General features: G+C 48.6%; 1 protein-coding gene across 1 annotated transcript in view; it reads left to right on the plus strand.

Annotated features, from left to right (window-relative positions):
* Nucleotides 1–22,703, plus strand: part of NDUFA9 (NADH:ubiquinone oxidoreductase subunit A9) — an 86,457-nt gene that overhangs the window by 41,486 nt on the left and 22,268 nt on the right. The window contains exons 5-8 of the mRNA XM_063928491.1: nt 5,433–5,574; nt 18,037–18,139; nt 20,764–20,831; nt 20,981–21,057. Coding sequence (XP_063784561.1) covers nt 5,433–5,574; nt 18,037–18,139; nt 20,764–20,831; nt 20,981–21,057 — 390 coding nt within the window. The remainder of the gene's footprint in view (nt 1–5,432; nt 5,575–18,036; nt 18,140–20,763; nt 20,832–20,980; nt 21,058–22,703) is intronic.

The raw sequence follows: 22,703 nt of genomic DNA on the forward strand, positions 1-22,703 counted from the left end.
ACATTAGCTCCAGAGGGACGATCACAGGCCCAGCCATGGATGGGTCCCAGAGCCGCGCCGCCGGCCCCCTTACAGAGCCAGAAGACAGAAGAGGTCCGGAAAATCGGCGGCAGAAGACGTCCTGTCTTCAACAAGGTAGCGCACAGCACTGCAGCTGTGCGCCATTGCTCTCAGCACACTTCACACTCCGGTCACTGAGGGTGCAGGGCGCTGGGGGGGGGGCGCCCTGAGACGCAATAAAAACACCTTGGATGGCAAAAAATGCATCACATATAGCTCCTGGGCTATATGGATGAATTTAACCCCTGCCAGAATACATAGAAAAATGGGAGATAGGCTCCGCCCCCTTATCGGCGGCCTTATCTCCTCAGCACACTGGCGCCATTTTCCCTCACAGCTCCGTTGGAGGGAAGCTCCCTGGCTCTCCCCTGCAGTCACTACACTACAGAAAGGGTTAAAAAAGATAGGGGGGGCACTAATTACGCGCAATATTAAAGATACAGCAGCTATAAGGGGAAAAACACTTATATAAGGTTATCCCTGTATATATATAGCGCTCTGGTGTGTGCTGGCAAACTCTCCCTCTGTCTCCCCAAAGGGCTAGTGGGGTCCTGTCCTCTATCAGAGCATTCCCTGTGTGTGTGCTGTATGTCGGTACGTTTGTGTCGACATGTATGAGGAGAAAAATGATGTGGAGACGGAGCAGATTGCCTGTAATAGTGATGTCACCCCCTAGGGGGTCGACACCTGAGTGGATGAACTGTTGGAAGGAATTACGTAACAGTGTCAGCTCTGTATAAAAGACAGTGGTTGACATGAGACAGCCGGCTACTCAGCTGGTGCCTGTCCAGACGTCTCATAGGCCGTCAGGGGCTCTAAAGCGCCCGTTACCTCAGATGGCAGATATAGACGCCGACACGGATACTGACTCCAGTGTCGACGGTGAAGAGACAAATGTGACTTCCAGTAGGGCCACACGTTACATGATTGAGGCAGTGAAAAATGTTTTACACATTTCTGATAATACGAGTACCACCAAAAAGGGGTATTATGTTCGGTGAGGAAAAACTACCTGTAGTTTTCCTGAATCTGAGAAATTAAATGAGGTGTGTGATGATGCGTGGTTTTCCCCCGATAACAACTGATAATTTCTAAAATGTTATTGGCATTATATCCTTTCCCGCCAGAGGTTAGGGTGCGTTGGGAAACACCCCCTAGGGTGGATAAAGCGCTCACACGCTTGTAAGAACAAGGGCTCTACCCTCTCCTGAGATGGCCGCCCTTAAGGATCCTGCTGATAGAAAGCAGGAGGGCATCCTAAAAGGTATTTACACACATACTGGTGTTATACTGCGACCAGCAATCGCCTCAGCCTGGATGTGCAGTGCTGGGTTGGCGTGGTCGGATTCCCTGACTGAAAATATTGATACCCTAGATAGGGACATATTGCCTATAGAGCATTTAAAAGATGCATTTCTATATATGCGTGATGCACAGCGGAATATTTGCCGACTGGCATCAAGTCTAAGTGCGTTGTCCATTTCTACCAGTAGAGGGTTATGGACACGACAGTGGTCAGGTGATGCGGATTCCAAACGGCATTTGGAAGTATTGCCTTATTAAGGGGAGGAATTATTTGGGGTCGGTCTTTCAGACCTGGTGGCCACGGCAACAGCTGGGAAATCCACGTTTGTACCCCAGGTCGCCTCTCAACATGAGAAGACGCCGTATTATCAGGCGCAGTCTTTTCGTGGGCAAGCGGGCAAAAGGTTCCTCATTTCTGCCCCGTGACAGAGGGAGAGGAAAAAGGCTGCAGAAATCAGCCAGTTCCCAGGAACAGAAACCCTCTCCCGCCTCTGCCAAGCCCTCAGTATGACGCTGGGGCTTTACAAGCAGAATCGGGCACGGTGGGGGCCCGTCTCAATGAATTTCAGCGCGCAGTGGGCTCACTCGCAAGTAGACCCCTGGATCCTTCAGGTGATATCTCAGGGGTACAAATTGGAATTCGAGACGTCTCCCCCTCGCCGTTTCCTAAAGTCGGCTTTACCGATGTCTCCTTCTGACAGGGAGACAGTTTTGGAAGCCATTCACAAGCTGTATTCCCAGCAGGTGATAATCAAGGTACCCCTCCTGCAACAGGGAACGGGGTATTATTCCACACTGTTGTGGTACCGAAGCCGGACGGCTCGGTGAGACCGATTCTAAATCTAAAATCTTTGAACACTTACATACAGAGGTTCAAATTCAAGATTGAGTCACTCAGAGCAGTGATTGCGAACCTGGAAGAAGAGGACTACATGATGTCTCGGGACATCAAGGATGCTTACCTTCATGTCCCAATTTACCCTTCTCACCAAGGGTACCTCAGGTTTATGGTACAGAACTGTCACTATCAGTTTCAGACGCTGCCGTATGGATGGTCCACGGCACCCCGGGTCTTTACCAAGGTAATGGCCGAAATGATGATACTCCTTCGAAGGAAGGGAATTTTAGTTATCCCTTACTTGGACGATTCCCTGATAAGGGTAAGATCCAGGGAACAGTTGGAGGTCGGTGTAGCACTATCTCAGGTAGTGTTGCGGCAGCACGATTGGATTCTCAATATTCCAAAATCGCAGCTGATTCCGACGACTCGTCTTCTGTTCTTAGGGATGATCCTGGACACAGTTCAGAAAAAGGTGTTTCTCCCGGAGGAGAAAGTCAGGGAGTTATCCGAGCTAGTCGGGAACCTCCTATAACCGAGCCAAGTCTCAGTACATCAATGAGATGGTTCTGGAAAAAAATGGTGGCTTCCTATGAAGCAATCCCATGCGGCAGATTCCACGCAAGAACTTTCCAGTGGGACCTGCTGGACAAATGGTCTGGGTCGCATCTTCAGATGCATCAGCGGATAACCCTGTCACCAAGCACAAGGGTGTCTCTCCTGTGGTGGTTGCAGAGTGCTCATCTTCTAGAGGGCTGCACATTCAGGACTGGGTCCTGGTGACCACGGATGCCAGCCTGCGAGGCTGGGGAGCAGTCACACAGGGAAGGAATTTCCAGAGCTTATGGTCAAGCCTGGAGACATCACTTCACATAAATATCCTGAAGCTAAGGGCCATTTACAATGCTCTAAGCTCAGCAAGACCTCTGCTTCAAGGTCACCCGGAGTTGATCCTTTCGGACAACATCACGGCAGTCACCCACGTAAACAGACAGGGTGACACAAGAAGCAGAAGGGCAATGGCAGAAGCTGCAGGGATTCTTCGCTGGGCGGAAAATCATGTGATAGCACTGTCAGCAGTATTCATTCCGGGAGTGGACAACTGGGAAGCAGACTTCCTCAGCAGACACGACCTCCACCCGGGAGAGTGGGGACTTCACCCAGAAGTCTTCCACATGTTTATAAAACTCGACAAGTATTGCGCCAGGTCAAGGGACCCTCAGGCAATAGCTGTAGACGCTCTGGTAACACAGTGGGTGTACCAGTCAGTGTATGTGTTCCCTCCTCTGCCTCTCATAACCAAGGTACTGAGAATTATAAGATGGAGAGGAGTAAGCACTATATTCGTGGCTCCGGATTGGCCAAGAAGGACTTGGTAACCGGAACTTCAAGAGATGCTCATGGAGGATCCGTGGCCTCTACCTCTAAGAAGGGACCTGCTCCAGCAAGGACCCTGTCTGTTCCAAGACTTACCGCGGCTGCGTTTAACGGCAGGGCGGTTGAACGCCGGATCCTGAAGGAAAAAGGCATTCCGGATGAAGTCATCCCTATCCTGATCAAAGCCAGGAAAGATATAACCGCAAAACATTATCACCGCATTTGGCGAAAATATGTTGTGTGGTGCGAGGCCAGTAAGGCCCCGACGGAGGAATTTTCAACTAGGTCGATTCCTACATTTCCTGCAAACAGGAGTTTCTATGGGCCTGAAATGGGGGTCCATTAAGGTTCAAATTTCGGCCCTGTCAATTTTCTTCCAAAAAGAACTAGCTTCAGTCCCTGAAGTTCAGACGTTTGTGAAAGGGGTACTGTATATACAGCCTCCTTTTTGTGCCTCCAGTGGCACCTTGGGATCTAAATGTAGTTTTTGGGTTCCAAAAGTCACATTGGTTTGAACCACTTAAATATGTGGAGTTAAAATATCTCACATGGAAAGTGGTCATGCTGTTGGCCCTGGCCTGGGCCAGGTGCGTGTCAGAATTGGCGGCTTTATCCTGTAAAAGCCCTCATCTGATTTTCCATTCGGACAGGGCAGAATTGAGGACTTGTCCTCAGTTTCTCCCTAAGGTGGTTTTCAGCGTTTCACCTGAATCAACCTATTGTGGTGCCTGCGGCTACTAGGGACTTGGAGGACTCCAAGTTGCTAGACGTTGTCAGAGCCGTGGAAATATAGGTTTCCAGGACGGCTGGAGTCAGAAAATCTGACTCGTTGTTTATTCTGTATGCACCCAACAAGCTGGGTGCTCCTGCTTCTAAGCAGACTATTGCTCGTTGGATTTGTAGTACAATTCAGCTTGCACATTCTGTGACAGGCCTGCCACAGCCAAAATCTGTAAAAGCCCATTCCACAAGGAAGGTGGGATCATCTTGGGCGGCTGCCCGAGGGGTCTCGGCTTTACAACTTTGCCGAGCAGCTACTTGGTCAGGAGCAAATACGTTTGTAAAATTCTACAAATTTGATACCCTGGCTGAGGAGGACCTGGAGTTCTCTCATTTGGTGCTGCAGAGTCATCCGCACTCTCCCGCCCGTTTGGAAGCTTTGGTATAATCCCCATGGTCCTTACGGAGTCCCCAGCATCCACTTAGGACGTTAGAGAAAATAAGAATTTACTTACCGATAATTCTATTTCTCGTAGTCCGTAGTGGATGCTGGGCGCCCATCCCAAGTGCGGATTGTCTGCAATACTGGTACATAGTTATTGTTACCAAAAAATCGGGTTATTGCTGTAGTGAGCCATCTTTTCTAGAGGCTCCTCTGTTATCATGCTGTTAACTGGGTTTAGATCACAAGTTATATGGTGTGATTGGTGTGGCTGGTATGAGTCTTACCCGGGATTCAAAATCCTTCCTTATTGTGTACGCTCGTACGGGCACAGTATCCTAACTGAGGCTTGGAGGAGGGTCATAGGGGGAGGAGCCAGTGCACACCAGGTAGTTCTAAAGCTTTACTTTTGTGCCCAGTCTCCTGCGGAGCCGCTATTCCCCATGGTCCTTACGGAGTCCCCAGCATCCACTACGGACTACGAGAAATAGAATTATCGGTAAGTAAATTCTTATTATTTGAAAAAAAAAAAAAAAAATGAATTATACCGGTTTGTTTTGCGTATTTTCATATACAGCAGACATACCTGTGTTATTTGTGTGTTTTACATGTGAACCTAATTATGCAGAAGGAAAAAAGTTGCCAAGCTCATACTGTCTTCTCATTGGGTTAATCTTCATTCTGTTTTAGCAACTTCAGTTTTGAAGATGTGTTCGTGAATATCCCAAAAGACATCGCTTTGTTAGCCCGGGAAGCAGGGGTGGAAAAATTAGTCCATGTGTCCCACCTGAACGCAGACATCAAAAGTCCTTCTAAGTACCTGAGGAACAAGGTGACTCCACACTCACATTTACTACAGTAAGATAGGACACACACATTATGTTTTCTCTAGCATCCATAAGGGATATTGGGGGAAAACTAGTACGATGGGGTACATTTATGTGCGCCTCTATGCCCCATCCCACAGGCACTTTAGAAAAAAGTGCCCTCAGGAGAGGATGCACATCTCTGCAGCTCCAGAGAGTTCTCTTTAGTTTCATTTAAAACTTTTTTTTCTCTGACGTCCTAGTGGATGCTGGGACTCCGTCAGGACCATGGGGAATTAGCGGCTCCGCAGGAGACAGGGCACAAAAATAAAAGCTTTAGGACTAGGTGGTGTGCACTGGCTCCTCCCCCTATGACCCTCCTCCAAGCCTCAGTTAGGTTTTTGTGCCCGTCCAAGCAGGGTGCAATCTAGGTGGCTCTCCTAAAGAGCTGCTTAGAAAAAGTTATTAGGTTTTTTATTTTCAGTGAGTCCTGCTGGCAACAGGCTCACTGCAACGAGGGACTTAGGGGAGAAGAAGTGAACTCACCTGCGTGCAGGATGGATTGGCTTCTTAGGCTACTGGACACCATTAGCTCCAGAGGGATCGAACACAGGCCCAGCCATGGAGTCCGGTCCCGGAGCCGCGCCGCCGACCCCCTTGCAGATGCCGAAAAGTGAAGAGGTCCAGAAACCGGCGGCAGAAGACTCTTCAGTCTTCATGAGGTAGCGCACATCACTGCAGCTGTGCGCCATTGTTGTCAGCACACTTCACACCAGCGGTCACTGAGGGTGCAGGGCGCTGGGGGGGGGGCGCCCTGGGCAGCAATGATACCTTGTTCTGGCTAAAAATACATCACATATAGCCCCTGGGGCTATATGGATGTATTTAACCCCTGCCAGGTCTCACAAACACCGGGAGAAGAGCCCGCCGAAATAGGGGGCGGGGCCTATCTCCTCAGCACACAGCGCCATTTTCCTGCACAGCTCCGCTGCGAGGAAGGCTCCCAGGACTCTCCCCTGCACTGCACTACAGAAACAGGGTAAAAAAACAGAGAGGGGGGGCACTTTTTTGGCGATATTGATATATTAAGCTGCTATAAAGGAAACAACACTTCTGTAGGGTTGTTCCTATATATTTATAGCGCTTGGGTGTGTGCTGGCAAACTCTCCCTCTGTCTCCCCAAAGGGCTAGTGGGGTCCTGTCTTCGATAAGAGCATTCCCTGTGTGTCTGCTGTGTGTCGGTACGTGTGTGTCGACATGTATGAAGACGATGCTGGTGTGGAGGCGGAGCAATTGCCGGTAATGGTGATGTCACCCCCTAGGGAGTCGACACCGGAATGGATGGCTTTGTTTATGGAATTACGTGATAATGTCAGCACTTTACAAAAATCAGTTGACGACATGAGACGGCCGGCAAACCAGTTAGTACCTGTCCAGGCGTCTCAGACACCGTCAGGGGCTGTAAAACGCCCTTTACCTCAGTCGGTCGACACAGACCCAGACACGGACACCGAATCTAGTGTCGACGGTGAAGAAACAAACGTATTTTCCAGTAGGGCCACACGTTATATGATCACGGCAATGAAGGAGGCTTTGCATATCTCTGATACTGCAAGTACCACAAAAAGGGGTATTATGTGGGGTCTGAAAAAACTACCTGTAGTTTTTCCTGAATCAGAGGAATTGAATGAAGTGTGTGATGAAGCGTGGGTTAACCCCGATAGAAAACTGCTAATTTCAAAGAAGTTATTGGCATTATATCCTTTAGGGCGCGCTGGGAAACACCCCCTAGGGTGGATAAGGCACTCACACGCTTATCAAAACAAGTGGCGTTACCGTCTCCTGAAACGGCCGCCCTCAAGGATCCAGCTGATAGGAGGCTGAAAACTACCCTGAAAAGTATATACACTCATACTGGTGTTATACTGCGACCAGCCATCGCCTCTGCATGGATGTGCAGTGCTGGGGTGGTTTGGTCGGATTCCCTGACTGAAAATATTGATACCCTGGATAGGGACAGTATTTTATTGACTATAGAGCAATTAAAGGATGCTTTTCTTTATATGCGAGATGCTCAGAGGGATATTTGCACTCTGGCATCGAGAGTAAGTGCGATGTCCATATCTGCCAGAAGAAGTTTATGGACGCGACAGTGGTCAGGTGATGCGGATTCCAAACGGCATATGGAAGTATTGCCGTATAAAGGGGAGGAATTATTTGGGGTCGGTCTATCGGATTTGGTGGCCACGGCAACAGCCGGGAAATCCACCTTTTTACCTCAGGTCCCCTCCCAACAGAAAAAGACACCGTCTTTTCAGCCGCAGTCCTTTCGTTCCTATAAGAACAAGCGGGCAAAAGGACAGTCATATCTGCCCCGAGGCAAAGGAAAGGGTAAGAGAGTGCACCAAGCAGCTCCCTCCCAGGAGCAGAAGCCCTCCCCGGCTTCTGCAAAGCCCTCAGCATGACGTTGGGGCTTTACAAGCGGACTCAGGGGCGGTTGGGGGTCGACTCAAGAATTTCAGCGCACAGTGGGCTCACTCACAGGTGGACCCCTGGATCCTGCAGGTAGTATCTCAGGGTTACAGGTTGGAATTCGAGAAGTCTCCCCCTCGCCGGCTCCTAAAGTCTGCTCTGCCAACGTCTCCCTCAGACAGGGCGACGGTATTGGAAGCCATTCACAAGCTGTATTCTCAGCAGGTGATAGTCAAGGTACCCCTCCTACAACAGGGAAAGGGGTATTATTCCACACTATTTGTGGTACCGAAGCCGGACGGCTCGGTAAGACCTATTCTGAATCTGATATCTTTGAACCTGTACATACAAAAATTCAAGTTCAAGATGGAGTCACTCAGAGCAGTGATAGCGAATCTGGAAGAAGGGGACTTTATGGTGTCCCTGGACATCAAGGATGCTTACCTGCATGTCCCAATTTGCCCTTCACATCAAGGGTACCTCAGGTTCGTGGTGCAAAACTGTCATTATCAGTTTCAGACGCTGCCGTTTGGATTGTCCACGGCACCTCGGGTCTTTACCAAGGTAATGGCCGAAATGATGTTTCTTCTGCGAAGAAAAGGCGTATTAATTATCCCTTACTTGGACGATCTCCTGATAAGGGCAAGGTCCAGAGAACAGCTGGGGGACGTAGTAGCACTAACCCAAGTAGTGCTGCAACAGCACGGGTGGATTCTGAATTTTCCAAAATCTCAATTGACCCCAACGACACGTCTGCTGTTCCTGGGAATGATTCTGGACACGGTTCAGAAAAAGGTGTTTCTTCCGGAGGAGAAAGCCAGGGAGTTATCCGAACTTGTCAGGAACCTCCTAAAACCAGGAAAAGTGTCTGTGCATCAATCCACAAGAGTCCTGGGAAAAATGGTGGCTTCTTACGAAGCGATTCCATTCGGCAGATTCCACGCACGAACTTTTCAGTGGGATCTGCTGGACAAATGGTCCGGATCGCATCTGCAGATGCATCAGCGGATAACTTTGTCTCCACGGACAAGGGTGTCTCTTCTGTGGTGGTTGCAGAGTGCTCATCTGTTAGAGGGCCGCAGATTCGGCATACAGGACTGGGTCCTGGTGACCACGGATGCCAGTCTGAGAGGCTGGGGAGCGGTCACACAGGGAAGAAACTTCCAGGGAGTGTGGTCAAGCCTGGAGATGTCTCTTCACATAAATATACTGGAGCTAAGAGCGATTTACAATGCTCTAAGCCTGGCAAAACCCCTGCTTCAGGGTCAGCCGGTGTTGATCCAGTCGGACAACATCACGGCAGTCGCCCACGTAAACAGACAGGGCGGCACAAGAAGCAGGAGGGCAATGGCAGAAGCTGCAAGGATTCTTCGCTGGGCGGAAGATCATGTGATAGCACTGTCAGCAGTGTTCATTCCGGGAGTGGACAACTGGGAAGCGGACTTCCTCAGCAGACACGATCTACACCCGGGAGAGTGGGGACTTCATCCAGAAGTCTTCCACATGATTGTGAACCGTTGGGAAAAACCAAAGGTGGATATGATGGCGTCCCGCCTCAACAAAAAACTGGACAGGTATTGTACCAGGTCAAGAGACCCTCAGGCAATAGCTGTGGACGCTCTGGTAACACCGTGGGTGTTCCAGTCAGTGTATGTGTTTCCTCCTCTGCCTCTCATACCAAAAGTACTGAGAATTATACGGCAAAGGGGAGTAAGAACGATACTCGTGGCTCCGGATTGGCCAAGAAGAACTTGGTACCCGGAACTTCAGGAGATGCTCACGGAAGATCCGTGGCCTCTACCTCTAAGACGGGACCTGCTTCAGCAGGGACCGTGTCTATTCCAAGACTTACCGCGGCTGCGTTTGACGGCATGGCGGTTGAACGCCGAATTCTAAGGGAAAAAGGCATTCCGGAAGAGGTCATCCCTACCCTGGTAAAAGCCAGGAAGGAGGTGACTGCACAACATTATCACCGCATTTGGAGAAAATATGTTGCGTGGTGTGAGGCCAGGAAGGCCCCGACGGAGGAATTTCAACTGGGTCGATTCCTACATTTCCTGCAAACAGGATTGTCTATGGGCCTCAAATTAGGGTCCATTAAGGTTCAAATTTCGGCCCTGTCGATTTTCTTCCAGAAAGAATTGGCTTCAGTTCCTGAAGTCCAGACTTTTGTAAAAGGAGTACTACATATACAGCCCCCGGTTGTGCCCCCAGTGGCTCCGTGGGATCTTAATGTAGTTTTGGATTTTCTCAAATCCCATTGGTTTGAGCCACTCAAATCGGTGGATTTGAAATATATTACATGGAAAGTAACCATGCTACTGGCCCTGGCTTCAGCCAGGAGAGTGTCAGAATTGGCGGCTTTATCGTATAAAAGCCCATATCTGATTTTCCATTCGGACAGGGCAGAACTGCGGACGCGTACTCAGTTTCTGCCTAAGGTGGTTTCAGCGTTTCACCTGAACCAGCCTATTGTGGTGCCTGCGGCTACTAGCGATTTGGAGGATTCCAAGTTGCTGGACGTTGTCAGGGCATTGAAAATATATATTTCAAGGACGGCTGGAGTCAGAAAATCTGACTCGCTGTTTATACTGTTTGCACCCAACAAGCTGGGTGCTCCTGCTTCTAAGCAGACGATTGCTCGTTGGATTTGTAGCACAATTCAACTTGCACATTCTGTGGCAGGCCTGCCACAGCCTAAATCTATCAAGGCCCATTCCACAAGGAAGGTGGGCTCATCTTGGGCGGCTGCCCGAGGGGTCTCGGCATTACAACTCTGCCGAGCAGCTACGTGGTCGGGGGAGAACACGTTTGTAAAATTCTACAAATTTGATACCCTGGCTAAAGAGGACCTGGAGTTCTCTCATTCGGTGCTGCAGAGGCATCCGCACTCTCCCGCCCGTTTGGGAGCTTTGGTATAATCCCCATGGTCCTGACGGAGTCCCAGCATCCACTAGGACGTCAGAGAAAATAAGATTTTACTTACCGATAAATCTATTTCTCGTAGTCCGTAGTGGATGCTGGGCGCCCATCCCAAGTGCGGATTGTCTGCAATACTTGTACATAGTTATTGTTACAAAAAAAATCGGGTTGTTATTGTTGTGAGCCGTCTGTTCAGAGGCTCCTACGTTTGTCATACTGTTAACTGGGTTCAGATCACAAGTTGTACGGTGTGATTGGTGTGGCTGGTATGAGTCTTACCCGGGATTCAAAATCCTTCCTTATTGTGTACGCTCGTCCGGGCACAGTATCCTAACTGAGGCTTGGAGGAGGGTCATAGGGGGAGGAGCCAGTGCACACCACCTATTCCTAAAGCTTTTATTTTTGTGCCCTGTCTCCTGCGGAGCCGCTAATTCCCCATGGTCCTGACGGAGTCCCAGCATCCACTACGGACTACGAGAAATAGATTTATCGGTAAGTAAAATCTTATTTTTTTTCAGTATGCTGTCTGGGCAACAGCATACCTGCGCCGTGGAAGTTGGGGGGGGCAGTCACTGGTCTTGGGAGGTGCAGAGCCATTTACCCGCTGTTTGTTCAACGGGGCACTGCGCCTTGGCGGTCACAGCCGCAGCACGCCGCACACCGCTAACGTTGCCTGAAGGTGACATCAGTGGTGAGTACACACCAGGGACCCCGCTAAGGGGGTCCCTGGTTCGAGGTGCGGCTGACCACGGGCACGGCGTACGGGACCCTCCCTGGGTCAGTGCGTTGACATTTCTGCAGGTTCTTATTCTATAGTTACCTGTTCAGCTGTTGCTGTTACCAACCGTTGATGGTTGTTACATGTTTGTGGTGTGCTGGTGTGAAAATCTCACCCCCCTTTGTTATCATGTTCCTTCTCTCATATATGTCCTTTCTCCTTCGGGCACGTTTTTACCTATAACCTGTGGGAGAGGGCATAGAGGGGAGGAGCCAGCACACCCAGTTGAAGAAATTTTCTCTAACGTCCTAGTGGATGCTGGGGACTCCGTCAGGACCATGGGGATAGCGGCTCCGCAGGAGACAGGGCACAAAAGCAAGCTTTTAGGATCACATGGTGTGTACTGGCTCCTCCCCCTATGACCCTCCTCCAAGCCTCAGTTAGGTTTTTGTGCCCGGCCGAGAAGGGTGCAATCTAGGTGGCTCTCTTAAAGAGTTACTTAGAAAAAGTTTTTAGGTTCTTTATTTTCAGTGAGTCCTGCTGGCAACAGGCTCACTGCATCGAGGGACTTAGGGGAGAGATTTTCAACTCACCTGCGTGCAGGATGGATTGGATTCTTAGGCTACTGGACATAGCTCCAGAGGGAGTCGGAACACAGGGCTCGCCCTGGGGTTCGTCCCGGAGCCGCGCCGCCGACCCCCCTTGCAGACGCTGAAGATGAAGAGGTCCGGAACCAGGCGGCAGAAGACTCTCAGTCTTCATCAGGTAGCGCACAGCACTGCAGCTGTGCGCCATTGTTGTCAGCACACTTCACACAGCGGTCACGGAGGGTGCAGGGTGCTGGAGGGGGGCGCCCTGGGCAGCAATGTATAATACCTGTATGGCGAAAAATACATCACATATAGCCCTTGAGGCTATATGGATGTATTTAACCCCTGCCAGATATCTAAAACTCCGGAGAAGAAGCCCGCCGAAAAGGGGGCGGGGCCTATTCTCCTCAGCACACAGCGCCATTTTCCCTCACAGAAAGGCTGGTGGGAAGGCTCCCATGCTCTCCCCTGCACTGCACTACAGAAACAGGGTTAAAACAGAGAGGGGGGGCACTGATTGGCGATATGTATATATATTAAAATGCTATAAGGGAGGAACACTTATATAAAGGTTGTCCCTGGATAATTATAGCGTTTTGGTGTGTGCTGGCAAACTCTCCCTCTGTCTCCCCAAAGGGCTAGTTGGTCCTGTCCTCTATCAGAGCATTCCCTATGTGTGTGCTGTATGTCGGTACGTGTGTGTCGACATGTATGAGGAAAATATTGGTGAGGAGGCGGAGCAAATTGCCTGTATGGTGATGTCACTCTCTAGGGAGTCGACACCGGAATGGATGGCTTATTTATGGAAATTACGTGACAATGTCAACACGCTGCAAGCCGGTTGACGACATGAGAGGGCCGGCGAACAAATTAGTATCTGTCCAGGCGTCTCAAACACCGTCAGGGGCTGTAAAATGCCCATTTACCTCAGTCGGTCGACACAGACCCAGACACGGACACTGATTTCAGTGTCGACGGTGAAGAATCAAACGTATTTTCTTTTAGGGCCACACGTTAAGGGCAATGAAGGAGGTGTTACATATTTCTGATACTCCAAGTACCAAAAAAAAAAAAAAAAAAAGGGTATTATGTGTGAGGTGAAAAAACTACCTGTAGTTTTTCCTGAATCAGATAAATTAAATGAAGTGTGTGATGATGCGTGGGTTTCCCCCGATAGAAAATTATTGGCGGTATACCCTTTCCCGCCAGAAGTTAAGGCGCGGTGGGAAACACCCCTCAGGGTGGATAAGGCGCTCACACGCTTATCAGAACAAGTAGCGGTACCATCTACGGATAGGGCCGTACTTAAGGAGCCAGCTGATAGGAGGCTGAAAAATATCCTAAAAAGTATACACACACATGCTGGTGTTATACTGCGACCAGCGATCGCCTCAGCCTGGATGTGCAGAGCTGAGGTAGCTTGGTCGGATTCCCTGACTAAAAATATTGATACCTTTGACAGGGACAGTATTTTATTGACTATAGAGCATTTAAAGGATGCATTTCTATATATGCGAGATGCGCAGAGGGATATTTGCACTCTGGCATCAAGAGTAAATGCGATGTCCATATCTGCAAGAAGATGTTTATGGACACGACAGTGGTCAGGTGATGCAGATTCCAAACGGCACAAAGATGTATTGCCGTATAAAGGGGAGGAGTTATTTGGGGTCGGTCCATGGGACCTGGTGGCCAGGGCAACTGCTGGAAAATCCACCGTTTTTTACCCTAAGTCACATCTCTGCAGAAAAAGACACCGTCTTTTCAGCCTCAGTCCTTTCGTCCCTATAAGAGTCATATCTGCCCAGGGATAGAGGAAAGGGAAGAAGACTGCAGCAGGCAGCCCATTCCCAGGAACAGAAGCCCTCCACCGCTTCTACCAAGTTCTCAGCATGACGCTGGGACCGTACAGGACCCCTGGATCCTACAAGTAGTATCCAAGGGGTACAGATTGGAATGTCGAGAGGTTTCCCCCCTCGCAGGTTCCTGTAGTCTGCTGTACCAATGTCTCCCTCCGACAGGGAGGCAGTATTGAAAACAATTCACAAGCTGTATTCCCAGCAGGTGATAATAAATTTACCCCTCCGACAACAAGGAAAGGGGTATTACTCCACACTATATGGTGGTACTGAAGGCTAGGTGAGACCTATTCTAAATCTGAAAAATTTGAACACTTACAAGGGTTCAAATCCAGATGGAGTCACTCAGAGCAGTGATAGCAAAGAACAAGGGGACTATATGGTGTCCCGGGACATCAGGGATGCTTACCTCCATGTCCCAAAATTTGCCTTTTCTCACCAAGGGTACCTCAGGTTCGTGGTACAGAACTGTCACTATCAGTTTCAAGACGATGCCGTTGGATTGTCCAAGGCACCCCGGGTCCTTACCAAGGTAATGACCGAAAGGAGGATTCGTCTTCAAAGAAAATGGACGACCTCCTGATAAGAACAAGGTCCAGAGAACAGTTGGAGGTCGGAGTAGCACTATCTCAAGTAGTTCTACGACTGCACGGGTGGATTCTAAATATTCCAAAACCGCAGTTGTTCCGACGACACGTCTGCTGGTCCTAGGGATGATTCTGGACACAGTCCAGGAAAAGGTGTTTCTCCCAGAGGAGAAAGCCAGGGAGTTATCCGAGCTAATCGGGATCCTCCTAAAACCAGGAAAAGTGTCAGTGCATCATTGCACAAGAGTCCTGGTAAAAATGGTGGCTTATTACGAAGCGCTTCCATTCGGCAGATTTCACGCAAGAACTCTTCAGTGGGATCTGCTGGACAAATGGTCCGGATCGCATCTTCAGATGCATCAGCGGATAACCCTATATCCAAGGACAAGGGTGTCTCTCCTGTGGTGATTACAGAGTGCCCATCTTCTAGAGGGCCGCAGATTCGGCATTCAGGATTGGATGCTCGTGACCACGGAGGCCAGCCTGAGAGGCTGGGGAGCAGTCACACAAGGAGTGTGATCAAGTCTGGAGAATTCTCTCCACATAAATATACTGGAGCTAAGAGCAAATTTATAATGCTCTAAGCTTAGCAAGACCTCTGCTTCAAGGTCAGCCGGTATTGATCCAGTGGGATAACATCACGGCAGTCGCCCACGTAAACAGAAAGGGCGGCACAAGAAGCAGGAGGGCAGTGGCAAAACTGCAAGGATTTTTCGCTAGGCGGAAAATCATGTGATAGCACTGTCAGCAGTGTTCATTCCGGGAGTGGACGACTGGGAAGCAGACTTCCTCAGCAGGCACGACCTCCACCCGGGAGAGTGGGAACTTCATCGGGAAGTTTTCCGCATGATTGTGAACCGTTGGGAAAGACCAAAGGTGGACATGATGGCGTCCCGCCCGAACAAAAAATGGGACAGGTATTGCGCCAGGTCACGAGACCTTCAGGCGATAGCTGTGGACGTCCTGGTAACACCGTGGGTGTAACAGTCGGTGTATGTGTTCCCTCCTCTGCTTCTCATAACCAAGGTATTGAGAATTATAAGACATAGAGGAGTAAGAACTATACTCGTGGCTCCGGATTGGCCAAGAGGGACTTGGTAACCGGAACTTCAAGAGATGCTCACAGAGGACTAATGGCCTCGGGAGCTAAGAAGGGATTTGCTTTCAGCAAGTACCATGTCTGTTCCAAGAGGAACCGTGGCATCGGCCTTTAAGAAAGGACCTGCTCCAGCAGGGACCTTGTCTGTTCCAAGACTTACCGCGACTGCGTTTGACGGCATGGCGGTTTGAACGCCGGATCCTAAGGGAAAAGGCATTCCGGAAGAGGTCATACCTACCCTGGTCAAAGCCAGGAAGGAGGTGACCGCACAACGTTATCACCACATGTGGTAAAAATGTTGCGTGGGTGAGGCCAGGAAGGCCCCACGAAAAAATTTCAACTAGGTCGTTTTCTGCACTTCCTGCAAACAGGAGTGTCTATGAGCCTAAAATTGGTGTCCATTAAGGTTCAAGTTTCGGCCCTATAGATTTTCTTCCAGAAAGAATTGGCTTCAGTTCCTGAAGTCCAGACGTTTGTCAAGGGAGAATTGCATATACAGCCCTTGTGTGCCTCCAGTGGCACCGTGGGATCTCAACGTAGTGTTGGGATTCCTCAAATCATATTGGTTTGAACCACTCAAATCTGTGGATTTGAAATATCTCACATGGAAAGTGACCATGCTGTTGGCCCTGGCCTCGGCCAGGCGATTGTCAAAATTGGCGGCTTTGTCTTACAAAAGCCCATATTTGATTTTCCATTCGGACAGGGCAGAACTGCGGACTCGTCCCCAGTTTCTTCCTAAGGTGGTGTCAGCGTTTCACCTGAAACAACCTATTGTGGTGCCTGCGGATACTAGGGACTTGGAGGACTCCAAGTTGCTAGACGTTGTCAGGGCCCTGAAAATATATATATATATATATATATATATATATATATATATATAATTCCAGGACGGCTGGAGTCAGAAAGTCTGACTTGCTGTTTATATTGTAGGCACCCAAAAAGCTGGGTGCTCCTGCTTTTATGCATACTATTGCTCGTTGGATTTGTAGTACAATTCAGCTTGCACATTCTGTGGCAGGCCTGCCACAGCCAAAATCTGTAAATGCCCATTCCACAAGGAAGGTGGGCTCATCTTGGGCGGCTGCCCGAGGGGTCTCGGCTTTACAACTTTGCCGAGCAGCTACTTGGTCAGGGGCAAACACGTTTGCTAAATTCTACAAATTTGATACCCTGGCTGAGGAGGACCTGGAGTACTCTCATTCGGTGCTGCAGAGTCATCCGCACTCTCCCGCCCGTTTGGGAGCTTTGGTATAATCCCCATGGTCCTGACGGAGTCCCCAGCATCCACTAGGACGTTAGAGAAAATAAGATTTTACTTACCGATAAATCTATTTCTCATAGTCCGTAGTGGATGCTGGGCGCCCATCCCAAGTGCGGATTGTCTGCATTACTTGTACATAGTTATTGTTACAAAAAAATCAGGTTATTATTGTTGTGAGCCATCTTTTTTAGAGGCTACTTCATTGTTATCATACTGTTAACTGGGTTAAAATCACAAGTTGTACGGTGTGATTGGTGTGGCTGGTATGAGTCTTACCCGGGATTCAAGATCCTTCCTTATTGTGTACGCTCGTCCGGGCACAGTACCTAACTGAGGCTTGGAGGAGGGTCATAGGGGGAGGAGCCAGTACACACCATGTGATCCTAAAAGCTTGCTTTTGTGCCCTGTCTCCTGCGGAGCCGCTATCCCCATGGTCCTGACGGAGTCCCCAGCATCCACTACGGACTATGAGAAATAGATTTATCGGTAAGTAAAATCTTATTTAAAGTGAACTGGCTCCTTTGGACCCCGTCTGTACCCCATTGTACTAGTTTCCCCCAATATCCCTTATGGATCACGAGAAAAGAAATTACCGGTAGGTATTAAATCCTATTTTCAGGGTAAAATGTATGTTTCTACACTATTTGTTGTCTTGGTTTTACTTTGTATCACACCCATCGTTATGATCAGTTGCATCATCTGCAGAGTAAGGGCTAATTCAGTGTAAAGCATGTCCACACAAATGCAAATTGGTCGATCAGTGGTTGGAGGAAGTAGGCGGGACCAGTGATGTCATCTGTATTGATAGATTTGTGCCTGGACAAGCAAATCCTATGATCTCTCCTACAGACATGGGGTTAACCTCATTGAATAGCAGTGTTGGTGCTTATTACCACGTTCTATGTATATTTTAAAAAAAGTACATGTGGTCCCAACTCTCTTGCTTACATGAAATGTGCTTATTGTGTTGACACCAGGCAGTGGGAGAAGAAGCAGTGAGAGAATTGTTTCCGGAAGCCATCATAGTGAAGCCCTCCGAAATATATGGTCGGGAGGACAGCTTCCTCAACTACTATGCAAGTATGTCTCTTCCTTCTTTTGTCATCATTTAAAGTGCACCTGTCACCAGGGCCAGGGGTAAACATTTCTTTTACTTTTACGTCTTGGGTTTGCTGATATAAAAATGAACGCTCACATCCCCTTTCACTGTCAGCGCTATGTCTGTGTCAATTGGATCTATTACTAAGCTTGACTAGAGATAAAGTACTAGCCAACCAGATCCTAACTGTCATTTTCAAGCACAGCCTGTAACATGCCGGCTAGGAGCTGATTGGCTGGTACTTTATCTCCATCCACTTTATCTCTTTTCAAGGCTTGGTACATAGGGCCTAATTCAGACCTGGGGGTGCAGGGACAGTTAGATTTGGGTGGGTTATTTTGTTTGTGTGCAGGGTAAATACTGACTGCTTTATTTTTACACTGCAATCTTGATTTCAGTTTGAACCCACCCCACCCAAATCTAACTCTCTCTGCACATGTTATATCTGCTGCCCCTGTAGTGCACGTGGTTCTGCCCAACTGTTAAAGTGGCTGCTACGATCAGGTCTGAATTAGGCCCATAGACCCTAGTGTTACCAAGCAATGAGAAGCAACTGGGCATGCTGCAGCAGAGAAAGGGAAGATGGCACTAGAGTGTCACGGCTCTGCTCGATTTGGCTTTACAGAATAAGTAGAATGGGCAGAGCAGAGTTTCTCCATTATGCCTCCATTAACTCTCACCTCTTTATAACTTATTAGTCAAAATGACTATGGGGGTCATTCCAACCTGTTCGCATGCAGCGGTTTTTCGCTGCGGTGCAAACGGGTCGGAAATGCGCTTGTGCGGCGGACACATTGTCACCAGCGACAAATGTGATCGCAGCGGCGATCGCAAGAAGATGGACAGGCGGGAGGCATTCCGGGGCAGATACTCAACATTTCCAGCCGTTTTCGGGGAGTGGTAAGAAAAACACAGGCGTGTCCAGGCGAACGGAGGGCGGATGTCTGACGTCAGAACCGGGACCTTCATCGCTGGAACCGTCGCACAGGGTAAGTAAATCTTACCCTGGTCTTGTTGCAGGAAACTTTTTTAGCATAGCAGGGCTGCACAAGCGATCGCAACCCTGCTATGCTAAAATACACTCGCCCATAGGCGGAGATTAGTTGATCGCACCAGCAGCAAAAAGTTGCTTGGTGCGATCAACTCGGAATGAGGGCCTATGTCACGTGGGAACAGCAGACTTATGATACTGCCTAACCTGGATAGCTCTTCAGCCTTTTACACCACAGCCTTCATACTGGGAGGATAGATTAGGAACCCATAACATCACTGAGTTTTGGTTCAACCCACAATTTGCTCACTCTGCTGTGAGTAGGCGGCAGATCTGTTCCAAGTTATAACTATTTACCACCCCTATAGCATACTACGAAGTATAGCACCATAATCCATTTCTCCAAAGCGAGACATGCATTTCATTGTTAGATGGGTTTAATGAATTACCTATCACATCTTACAATGAAGAACTCTTCCTATGCTGATGTCTTTCATAGAACGTGATGCTCAGAAATATACCACCTATTCAAGACTTGGGCCAAATGTAATTTGCAGGCACCGTCATCATTTTTGCGATACAGCTGCCAGATTTAAAGTGCCCATTAGATATAAAGCAAAACCAGGTGGGTTTTGCCTTAAAACTAATTGTCACTTTAAATCTAGCGGCTGTATTGGTGAAACTGTGGCAGGTCAGGCTGGTGCATTTGGGCCCTGATCTTAGTAGTGATATATACAGAGTAGAGGTACAGTATTTTAGTCTTTATATCACACGCGTCTGTGCTCTTTTTAAGTAACCTGGGATTTGACTCGCCTTTATAGCCACTACCTGACACTGAATGCTGTAACACTGCTTTCTGAGCCTAATTCAAGGTTGATCGCAAAAGCAAAATCTTCCTCTAATGGGCAAAACCATGTGCACTGCAGGTGGGGCAGATGTAACGTGCAGAGAGAGAGAGTTAGACTTGGGTGGGGTGTGTTCAAACTGAAATCTAAATTGAGGGGAAAAATAAAGCAGCCAGTATTTACCCTACACAGAAACAATATAACCCACCCAAATCTAACTCTCATATCTAACAAGGGCCACACCTGCAGTTAGAGGAAGATTTTGCTTTTGCAGTTAACCTTGAATTAGGCCCTCTGTCACCTAGTATTCCCAAGTCCTTTTCAGTGTCTGTTTTTCTCAGTTGTTTCCATATATTTGGCAGGATGTAATGGCGTCCGAGATCACTGGAGGTGCGGGATATTGGACGTTTTTTTAAAGGGCCAATCACTTACAAGGTAAAACCATGCCTTGCACATTATTGCCCCAATAAAAACCATCCGAGATTGGCCGGTATCCCGCACCACCGGCAGTCTCGTACGCCATTACATCCCGCTTAATATGTACAGTAAGCAGCACAGTTCTTAGCATGATCTATGTACATAACCTTACATTTATCTTTGTTACATTTTGTTTAATTCTTCCTGAAGCTGGTTCTAGTAATACAGTACTACATAGCCTTAGTGCCATCATGGAAAGATGGAAGGGCAGGTCTCATTACTGACTTATGCACTGCTGTTTGCTTTATTTTCATGTTTGTTGTTTATATCCATTGCGGTTTGTTTCCTGCAGACATGCGCTGGTTTGGTGGTGTGCCATTAATATCGTTTGGTCAGAAGACAGTTAAGCAGCCTATTTATGTGAGTTCTAATGGAGTTCAGTCAAAACTGTCAGATGCCTGAGATCTCCTGTCACTTTAGACAGGAGATTGGTCTAGGATAACAATTGAATTCTCCCCTTCTTATTGAAAAGAAATGGTAAACAAACACATTTGTGTTTGCACATTTAGGTATCTGATGTCGCCAAAGCTCTAGTGAATATTGCAAAAGATCCAGACTCCTTTGGAAAGACCTATGCCTTAGTTGGGTGAGTTGCATCTACTGGTAAGCATCTAATAAGTTCTCCGTAGCCTATCCTACACACTTGAAATTATTCATTGCTATCTCTTATTCTGTAAAGAGCAAGTATAATTTATTTTTTTCAGTAATATACTTGATGTTGACTTTTCTATGAATAATTCCGGCCATAGACCTGACATTCTGCTTCTTCTTTCATCCATTCTGGAAGACACTGTCATGACGTTGGGTAGTGTGGGGTGGCCCAGGAGATCAGGGACTAAAGCAAGAGTGGTTAAGCTTCGCCCCGCACTACCCCCTCGGCTCTATAAGACCTGCCCACTCCACTTAAAGTTTAATTTTCTAATGAAATCGTATGGGGGTTGTGGGCACTATCCGGTAAAGCTGCAGAAAAAGGCGCCTTCCTGAGCTAGGCGGCTCATGAATAGCAACAATGTTTCTTCTCTCCTCAGGAATCAGCACTGTTAGCAGAGACAGGTGCACATTCCCTTGAGTGCCAGGAACCTGAAAGTCTGCACATAAAATGCAGGCTGGTGGCAGAGGGAGTTACAATAGGGGAGTAGTACAAATATTATACCTCCCTCTATCCCTCTCTCTCTCTGTATTATTGAGAGTGCTGGTGTGAATTGTATGTGCCTCCACTCTGTCCGTCACAATGGCAGACAAGGGACCAGCTAATAAGGCATCACAAAAACAATTTTTCTCTATCGTCCTAGTGGATGCTGGGGTTCCTGAAAGGACCATGGGGAATAGCGGCTCCGCAGGAGACAGGGCACAAAAAGTAAAGCTTTTCCGATCAGGTGGTGTGCACTGGCTCCTCCCCCTATGACCCTCCTCCAGACTCCAGTTAGATTTTTGTGCCCGGCCGAGAAGGGTGCAATCTAGGTGGCTCTCCTAAAGAGCTGCTTAGAGAAAGTTTAGCTAGGTTTTTTATGTTACAGTGATTCCTGCTGGCAACAGGATCACTGCAGCGAGGGACTGAGGGGAGAAGGAGTCAACTCACCTGCGTGCAGGATGGATTGGCTTCTTGGCTACTGGACATCAAGCTCCAGAGGGACGATCACAGGTACAGCCTGGATGGTCACCGGAGCCGCGCCGCCGGCCCCCTTGCAGATGCTGAAGACAGAAGAGGTCCAGAATCGGCGGCTGAAGACTCCTGCAGTCTTCTAAAGGTAGCGCACAGCACTGCAGCTGTGCGCCATTTTCCTCTCAGCACACTTCACACGGCAGTCACTGAGGGTGCAGGGCGCTGGGAGGGGGGCGCCCTGGGAGGCAAAATGAGTACCTATAAAGGCTAAAAATACCTCACATATAGCCCTAGAGGCTATATGGAGATATTTAACCCCTGCCTGATTTCTCAAAATAGCGGGAGACGAGCCCGCCGGAAAAGGGGCGGGGCCTATCTCCTCAGCACACGGCGCCATTTCCTCTCACAGCTCCGCTGGTCAGGACGGCTCCCAGGTCTCTCCCCTGCACTGCACTACAGAAACAGGGTAAAACAGAGAGGGGGGGCAAATTTATGGCGATATTTTTATATAACAAAGCAGCTATAGGGGAGCACTTATTATAAGGCTATCCCTGATATATATATAGCGCTTTTGGTGTGTGCTGGCAAACTCTCCCTCTGTCTCCCCAAAGGGCTAGTGGGTCCTGTCT

The sequence above is a fragment of the Pseudophryne corroboree genome, chromosome 6 (assembly GCF_028390025.1).
Source record: "Pseudophryne corroboree isolate aPseCor3 chromosome 6, aPseCor3.hap2, whole genome shotgun sequence".
In the NCBI taxonomy this organism is placed as follows: domain Eukaryota; kingdom Metazoa; phylum Chordata; class Amphibia; order Anura; family Myobatrachidae; genus Pseudophryne; species Pseudophryne corroboree.